The following is a 9,736-nucleotide window of genomic DNA, read 5'->3' as shown; positions in this document are numbered from 1 at the left end:
TGTTAATGTTCTTAATGTAGAGATAGAAGTCTACATGGTTCTAAACGACGAGGCACTCCCATTATAATTGTGGGAGAAGGTTTTGGGTAAGAACGGTTTTAAATGTATCATAAAGATTTAGGCAGCAACTCAAAATACTCGCTGATTAAAGGAGTATCTTTCTTTCGTCTACTATACTCTATAATAATAATCTATTCTATAATATAATGGAAGATTGACCCAAACTTGAAGCAAATTTGAATTGGGAATGTTGAATATATTAAAAATGTTAAGATAAAATTAAATAACATTTCTATAACAAAACCTTCAAGGTAAATTCATACGAAAAACCTGTAGTTGATATTATATTAAAACAACCAATTTAACCAATATAATAATAAACCATTTCTAATAATAAACGATATATAATAATAAACCATATATAATATTAAACCATATATAATAACAAACCATATATAATAATAAACCATATATAATATTAAACCATATAGATTAATAAACCATATATAATAAAAAACTATATATAATAATAAACCATATATAATAATAAACAAGATATAATAATAAACCATATATAATAATAAACCATTTATAATAATAAACTTTATATAATAATAAACCATATATATTAATAAACCATATATAATAATAAACCATATATAATAATAAACCATATATAATAATAAACAATATATAATAATAAACCATATATAATAATAAACCATATTTAATAATAAACCATATATAATAATAAACAAGTATTTAATAATAATAATAAACCATATATAATAATAAACGATATATAGTAATAAACGATATATAATAATAAACGATAATAATAAACCATATATAATATTAAACCATATATAATAATAAACTATATAAATTATTAAACCATTTATAATAATAAACCATATATAATAATAAACGATATATAATATTAAACCATATATAATAATAAACCATATATAATAACAAACTATATATAATAATAAACCATATATATTAATAAACTATATATAATAATAAACCATATATATTAATAAACCATATATAATAATAAACCATTTATAATAATAAACCATATATAATAATAAACCACATATAATAATAAACCATATATAATAATAAACCATTATAATATAATGAGTTATTTATTGAAATTATAACAATAATCTAATAAACTATATAGATTTAATCAATTATGTATTGTTGTGATCTTGAAATGGTTATAGGATATAGAAAGTAAGTATTTTAACGATAATTTATATTAAATGTATCTCTAAATTATCGTTAGGAATTCCTATCAGCACAAGAATAAATGTATAAAACATATAATTTATATTAAATCACTCCTTATATGAGAGTTCAAATAAAAGATGACCTATTAATTATTAATATATATTTTAATTATAAATAAATATTAATTTCATTATGTCTTCGGTTTGAGATTGTTTCAAATCTCTATTGAAGTAAAAAAAGAAATTAATTTAAAAATGTTAAGAAAACCCAAACTAAGTTGAAAAAAACCAAAAGATTAATATTTAGATAATCAGCCAATAAATAAAATATTTTGTTTAATTTCATCAACCTTCAAACTAAATAATGCAAAGAAATAATCTTATGCTTATCCGTGCTTGCAGCTGCTTGTCGTGCTCTCGTTAAAAGACCAACGCCGAAGCCTACAAAGTATTTTCGAAAATACCGATTAAATACAAATAAATTTATACCATTAATGAATTCTAAAAAACAAATTTACATTTTATTTAAATTAATAATACTCTGCTCGTATGCAATACCAATCAATTTAAATAACACTGAATCATGTTAACTAAACTCTCTTGCGAACGTCACTTTCAACATTTTTCAGAAAAACTTATCGTGACATCAATTGTGGGTCTGTGGATCTTTGTGGTTGAAATAATACTTATAAATAATGCTAATTGATAAATAACAACAATAAACATTTAAAATGAAAATAATTATTATTATAATAAATGTAACTATCCACAGAAAATGTTTACACTTCAGAATATTTAATTATTTACTCATTGGGAATTCCCGGAAATTTCCTTTTCAATGAAATTTACCTTCACTGTATTGTGAATCTATTTATTTTTTAAATAATTGTTTTAGTATTAGAAAACTATTGAAAAAAGGTGCAATAAGTGTTAATAAGTTTAACGTACTATTTTTCCACTAAACTAATATTTTCAATCTAACATATAGACAGACGTTGGCATTGCACGATCAAGTTATGAGATATTCATTGGGTAAATCTTGTGCTCATTGAAAATCCACAGAATCACAATCTACTTTATCTCATTGCGAATGTTCTCCACACACACTTGCTAAAATCTTCGCTACGAATTGCTCTCACCGTTTACAGGTTCTATGCTTCTAATCATCACCTCTGACATTACAAACTAATTATTACTGATTATTTCGTCTTATACTCGTATTAGCTCCGAAACTAGAGATAATCTGTATGTGTAAGGTAGCAGCAAAACAAACTGGATCTGTTTAGAGTTTAAGACTGACAGCTTCGCTATAAGATCAGTTCATTGTAGGCTTAGAGCTTACCGAGTAAACAACGCTAGAACTGGGAACGCTAATTAATTAAAAATTATCTTGTATCGCAGTGCACTTAAAGTAATTATGAAAATGATTAATTGGAAACCATTAAATATTAACATTATATTTTTAATTGGAATAATTCTAACCATATGCAGTGGAACAAATGGTAAGTTAGTTAAGTGAAGAAGTCACATGAAAGTATAAATATTTACATAAAATTCTGCGCTCACATCGGTGCCGATAAAACTAGTATATGCCAATAATTAATTATTATAATTATAATCAGTATTTCAAATTGAATAAGTACGAATAAAATACATCTATTGTTTAAAGTGTCGGAAAAAATACTTCTATCGAACGTACTTAATTGGGATGCGCAAAACACGTCTATATATGTGAATTACACCATACTACATAGTATAGAATTGTAATAACAAGTTAAACACTAATCTATACTGCAAAACCACAATGTTGTTATATGGCATATTATCAGTTATAAAAAATTTGTACACACATACAAAAAATTTAGTTTATATGTGTAGTTTATACTGTATATATCACTTATATATAGGTATATTAAGTGAAACTGTGATTGATAGTTGAAGGATATGTGATTAATGTATTAATGTCATTGATAACTGATAACTGATAAGAATGACGTGTAGTGCTGAAAATAATTATTAGGCAAAAATATATAATGATGTTATTTATCACTAACTGTAGATTATAATAAACAAAGACTTACACAAAGAGTAGTCTAATCAATATCTGTAGAACCAAATTTTTTGAAATACTATTATACTGAACAACGTATGTGATTGATGTGGTGATCTCAGATGGTTTTAAGAACTATTTTCTTTCCTGCATTTTATAAAAGAATAACTACAGAATGTGCGTTTTCGAGTCTAAGTATGGTAGAAAATTTTTAATATGATCTATTCAACTCCTAAAACAATGGGCTATTTGGAATACAAAGAGTTGTCTTTAGGACAAGAACTTTTGAAAAACAATTAAACTGAACTAAAAGCCTATTATTTTGTGCATTATATAAAAAATGAAAACATAATGTAGGTAATCGAGTCGAAGTGTGGTACAAAATGTCTAATATGATCCATATACAGCTGCTTCGTATAAAAAACAATAGGCTATTTGATAAACAAAGAGTTGTCTAAATACTATCTCTGGCACAAAAATTTTTAAAAACAATCTAAATGAACTTAAAGACTATATTATTTTGTGCATGATACAAGTCTGTGCCTTATTAAGACAAGAATGAAAACAAAATGTAGGATTTCGATGGTGTAGGAGATTTCTGACGTGACCCATACAGCTGTTTCATGAAGAAAACAACTTTAAAATATTAGTAAAAAATTTTTTAAATAGCAGTAAAGTATTAGTTTTATTCATGACTAGAACGCATTTTTAATTGTGAAATTGTGAAAAGGAATTCGTCGAGAGCGAATTCCTGCATCACTAAGCAAGCCCTAAAGTGGAACCCGGCAGTCGCCAGCCTGGCGCTCCCTCATGAGCATGGGTAAGGATAATTGATGCCGAACTAACATTAGCGCGATTCTCATGGAACAACATCTGCACGGCAGCTCCAAATAGAATACGGTTCAGAGGAATTGTTGAGGCCCTATGCTTTACTGGGCGTTAACGGAACAAAGAAGAAGAAGTTTTATTCAAAATATTATTTACATACTTATTATTATACTTAAACCCCCTCGGAGATCACTACCTTGTCGTGGTGAGGGGACTAAGTAAGGTTAAGCACTCCTCGAGGTGTACTGTTCAGGGCCACCAATACCGGAAAGATAATAATAAATCACTATTATTAATTTATTAGTAATTATAACCATTATTAGTATATAGCATATATGGTATTCCTTGCTTTATACGATAGGCCTTCATAACTTTAGAGTTGTTTTTATATGTTTATTATGATATATTAAATATATATAAGTAGAATGACATTTCAAAAACTATCAAAGATGATCTGGTGTACCAATACGAAGATCGTCAATTCGATTTGCGAACAATTTTATATGATAAAAATCCTTACTTAGATTCTTTTCAAATAGATAGATGAACTAACATGTTAATTAATTTTAAATATAAATAGAAACCTGTGTATTAGGTTGGTGAGTGATATAGAAGAACTCTTATAAACTTTCATAATTTGTTGCTATTTTGGTCTTAAACCACTTATAATTTTTTTTACTTAAATTATAGCTGATTACGATTATGGCGCCTGTACAACGCCTAATAATGAATCTGGTCTCTGCATACACATTGACGATTGTGAATATTTATGGAATATGCTTTTAAATCCAGTAAATCGACAGGAATCGTTTTTGGCCAAAAGTCAATGTGGTTATGACAATACAGCTACTACTCCCGCACATAGAATTTTGGTGAGAAAATAATTTTTATTAGAACTATGAAAAAAATATGATTAAACGTAATACAATATAATTTTAGGTCTGTTGCGCGGATAAATATTGCAATAAGCCAAAACCAGAGGCAAATAATGTACCAAAACCAGGAAATGTACTACCAGAAGCCGGTAAATGTGGTATATCGTTAGAAAATCGTATTTTGGGTGGTCAGAATACATCACTCTTTGAATTTCCATGGATGGCACTTATTCAGTACAAGAAACGTAAGCTATTTTTTATACGATCATAATATATTTTTTATTAATTTTCATATATTTATAGCTAACAATGTGTACGAATTCCATTGCGGTGGTAGTCTTATAAATTCACGTTACGTACTAACGGCTGCGCATTGTGTGAGAAACGAAAAAACTCCGGGTACTTGGGAAGTTAACAAAGTACGATTGGGTGAATGGAATACAACATCAGATCCTGATTGTGTAGTAGATATAAATGGACATAAGGAGTGTGCATTGCCACATGTTGACGTAGAAGTTGAGGAGACTATAGTGCATGAGAATTATATGTGGTCATCACGTGATCAATATAATGACATTGCATTAATACGTTTAAAGGAACCTGTTCAATATACTGGTTTTGTAGAACCAATTTGTTTACCTATTTCTTCAGAATTGCGTTCTAGTAGTTTCAAAGATCAGCTATTAGATGTAGCTGGCTGGGGTGTAACTGAGAAACCTGTTGCCAGTGATGTTAAGCTCAAAATAAACGTCACCACTTGGCAGATACCAACGTGTCAGGAAAAATATAAAACATTCCAAATTACACTAGACGAAAATAAACAATTATGCGCTGGTGGTAGACAAGGAATTGACACTTGTAACGGTGACAGTGGCGGTCCTTTAACAATCCGCACAAGAGCTGGTAATAAGGATGTATATTTTGCAGCCGGTATTGTTTCATATGGACCTAAACCCTGTGGTATTAAAAACTGGCCTGGCATGTATACACGTGTTGGAGCATATGTTGATTGGATCATTAGTAACTTGAAACCATAATCATATATATGTATATACATAATAAAGTAATGTATATATATATATATTCATATATATGAATGTGATTTATAACGATTTTATGCCAAACTGAGAATATAATTTTGATTATAAAATTATAAATATTTTTATAAATAATCCTTTGCAATATAATTATTTATTTCTTACTCAAACTGTAATTTATATATCTATATTTTTTTATTTTAAATTTAAATAAATCAAATTATTTAATAAATTAAAAATGTTTTTTATAAAAACAAAAAAAATTCTAGACTGAATTTTGCGGAAATTTAATTAACACAAATTCATTATCATAGCCAAGGAACAATAAATAAATACAAGTATAATTTTTTATCAAGGATTTTATTAATAAAATAATTGTATTCTATTTGCTATTTGGATAATGTTAAAATTTCTACTTATCACGGAATTAGCATCTTACATTTTTTATATATAAGTATAATGATATATGCTATCAATTTATTTGCATATAAATATAGATTTTTTGCTTTACAAATATTATTAAAAAATTACTTTAGCGCACAAAGTAAATATTTATTTTGATTTTAAAAATTTGCAAATTAAAATTTTTTAATAAAGCTTAAGTTAAATTTAGATTTTTATATATTATATAATGTATTAATTCAAAACAATATTAAAAACATTTTTAAACGTAATTTCATTTTTCTAAATTGTTTATAATTGTTATGTTATAATTGCTATGTTATGCAATATAATTAACAATTTTAATTAATATTAATAATTTTTTAGTAAGTTTATATTGTTAGCAATTAATACTTTTTTAATTAAAGAAATTATTTTTATTTACTACTTACTTAAATAACAATAATATAATTTATTTTGGTGTTAAACATACGATCTAATAAACATATTAGATCGTACAGCTCAATAATTTTTTTTAGAAATTCGTTATATTAAATAATAAATAATATTTGAATAGTTATTAGTTAGGTTAGCATATAATAATTAATTTACTAGAAAAACAATAATCATAATATATATGACAATGTCAGAGGTTATGTTATTAATACGGATAGTGCTTCCAAAGTTTAAATTCAAAGAGGTTCAAAGAATAGCATATGATGTTCGAACATTTTTCAGCAAAGCCATGTTCGACAAAATAATGGTCTAAGCTTATTCGAAGCTAAAATAAAACGTATAATTTTAATATTAAAGTTATAATTACTATATTTAAACTGATTTACTAGAGAACTTATAATTTTTATAATAAGTTCAAATAATAATAATACATATAGTTAAAATCTTTCATATCTACTATTTTAACAAGTTATATTTTATTTAAATTTATTTATATATAAGTATTAGTAAAAAGTTGAAGTAAATGTTACTACATTTATAAATTTAGATATTTGAAAAATTATGATTGTATCGCAATTTGATTTTAATTAGTTGATTAAAAGCTTAATAATTGTAAGCTTAAAGACAAACGAAATATTGAAAGCTGAAACTGTGTGCTGCAATTTAAAATTAAATAAAACAAGTTGTTTAATATAAGCATAACATATTCATAAATAGATAATAAATAAATAAAAAATTTATAATAAAGAGATAAATACTTCAGTATAATTTTTTCAAAACGAGATTTTTCGAAAAGTAGTGAACTACAACAACAAAAATTCTTTTTATATTATTTTAATTAATTGAATTTTTGGCTGACCATACGCAGCTGTTTCAAGTATTGCCAAATACCCATGATCAGTGGGCTTGGAAATAATTCTTGTATTTAATTATTCGTAAATAATTTTTTGTGAGCGCAAGTATCAGGAATTGAACTCGTGCCCTGTCAAATTTTAAGCTCAGAGTCAGCGTTCATTAATCAACTAACCCAAAGCCGTACTTCACTTTTATGTTCGCATATTTTTCTGAAGTTTTGTTAATTTTGTTTGAAATATTTATTAATAAATCTAATTGCTGTGTTATATTAGAACGATATTACAAGCCAGCTATAGAATAATTAAATTAATTATATTTTATTTTCAATTGTTAAATTTCAATACTATTTTGTTTGCAGAGGCATTATTTGTTGCATGCTTTTATATTATTCTTTCTTGTATATAGAACCTAATCTAAGAACATAATACCGAGAAAGTCATGCTAATATTACTCCACGATTCGCATGTGTGAAGTTTTTTTCAAAACTTAATATTTTCGTTTTATATTAGATTTAAAATTTACTTTAATATTTAATGATTAAAAATATTGTTAATAACAATTAAATAAATATTTAAATATAATTTAACAAAATAAATATACAATTTAAACTTTTTAAATTTATTCTAGCTATAGTTTTTAATAACACGAATTTTAAATTTGTTATTATTTATCAATTCTGAAATATAGAGGCAAACAAAAAAATACTGTTATAACCAATATAAAAAATTCGTATAAGGAATTAATTCGATTTCGTTTAGAAGAAATTTAATTATAGAGCTAAATTTGAATTTAGCAGAATAGATTAAATTTTGAGTTTCATAATATGTTTTAGCGTAATATATATATAATTTAAAACAATTTTCTTTTAAATTTTAAATAGTTGATATCACTTTTCATAAATATTGGAATGAAAGTACGAAAAAACAAATACTGCAAAATTGGTTCAAAGAAATTGAATTTAATATTAACATAATGCTAAATAAAATTTGTTGTATTATTTTGAATTTGTTTCTGAATATAACAAAGTGCTATGTAAAATTTTGGCAATGCATAATTTAGGTGTTATTTTTTTATATAATATTGGGAACGTTTAAAAATTAAACGTTAATTAAACTGCAGCATAGATTAAAGGACTTGTGGTAATTGAAAAATAATTAATCTAACGGTATTTGTTCCTCTGTGTTGATGAATCCAAAACTTAATTCGGGTTTGTTGATGGTGTTGTCATCGTACAAGAAACGTAATTGAGTATCCAGATGATCCAACAGACCTTTGACGGCTAGACAAAATCCACGACTGGCAGGTACAAGTGGAAAATCTGGTAAAATGCTAACTGTATCGCCTAGAGAAAAAATTTATTAACATAAATACATAATATGATTTTATATTTTATATTATTATATTATAATATAATATAATTTTTCTTTTTCTTAATAAAAAAATTCATTAACATAAAAAAGGAAAAAATAAATAAATATATAAATAACATTTGTTATATATATATTAAAAACTTGTACAAATACTATAAAAACTATATTACTATATATTACTATTTAATAACTAAATAACATACTATTAGCCTGTCATGAATATATATTTAAAACACTAGTTTTGTATATATTCTATTTTGTCATAATTTAATTGCTTACCTAAAGATCTAAAGCCGGTTGGTGTTTTTGCAGTCATATCATTGCTTAATTGAATGTAACCTTTAATTCGATTATAAAATCGTCGACCATTAACACTATAATAATCACAAACTTCTTGGCGAAATAGTTCGCTAGGTTGTGCCAACAATTTGCTAGTCGCTTGGACCAACTTAATAGTGGCCATTTCGTTGTACATACGGGAATTTTCATGTCCCTGTTGAGTTTCTAATCATTTGTAACAAATACAAAAAAAAAAAACATAGTAATGCAATGTTTATAATAGAAAGAACTTGGTTTTATAATACCTTTATGCTTTTCATAACCGGCTTCGTTATAATAAGGTTCGTTTACGAGTATTAAGCCT

General features: G+C 25.4%; 2 protein-coding genes across 2 annotated transcripts; one reads left to right on the top strand and one right to left on the bottom strand.

The window, feature by feature from the left end:
• Positions 1–2,555: 2,555 nt before the first annotated feature.
• Positions 2,556–6,193, top strand: LOC119682869 (spaetzle-processing enzyme-like). Its single transcript, XM_038096399.1, has 4 exons — positions 2,556–2,743; positions 4,810–4,991; positions 5,059–5,239; positions 5,298–6,193. Exons 1-4 carry the CDS (start codon positions 2,659–2,661, stop codon positions 6,029–6,031), a joined length of 1,182 nt encoding a protein of 393 aa, XP_037952327.1. The 5' UTR covers positions 2,556–2,658; the 3' UTR covers positions 6,032–6,193.
• A 2,603-nt stretch (positions 6,194–8,796) lies between these two features.
• On the bottom strand, positions 8,797–9,730 carry LOC119682214. Its single transcript, XM_038095586.1, has 3 exons — positions 9,678–9,730; positions 9,373–9,597; positions 8,797–9,065 (listed from the first exon to the last, which is right to left on the bottom strand). The coding sequence occupies exons 2-3, from the start codon at positions 9,566–9,568 to the stop codon at positions 8,878–8,880; spliced, it is 384 nt and encodes a 127-aa protein (XP_037951514.1). The 5' UTR covers positions 9,569–9,597; positions 9,678–9,730; the 3' UTR covers positions 8,797–8,877.
• Between the last annotated feature and the right edge of the window lie 6 nt (positions 9,731–9,736).

The sequence above is a fragment of the Teleopsis dalmanni genome, chromosome 2 (genome assembly GCF_002237135.1).
Source record: "Teleopsis dalmanni isolate 2A chromosome 2, ASM223713v2, whole genome shotgun sequence".
Taxonomy (NCBI): Eukaryota; Metazoa; Arthropoda; class Insecta; order Diptera; family Diopsidae; genus Teleopsis; species Teleopsis dalmanni.
This window is presented reverse-complemented; position numbering and strand designations above follow the sequence as displayed.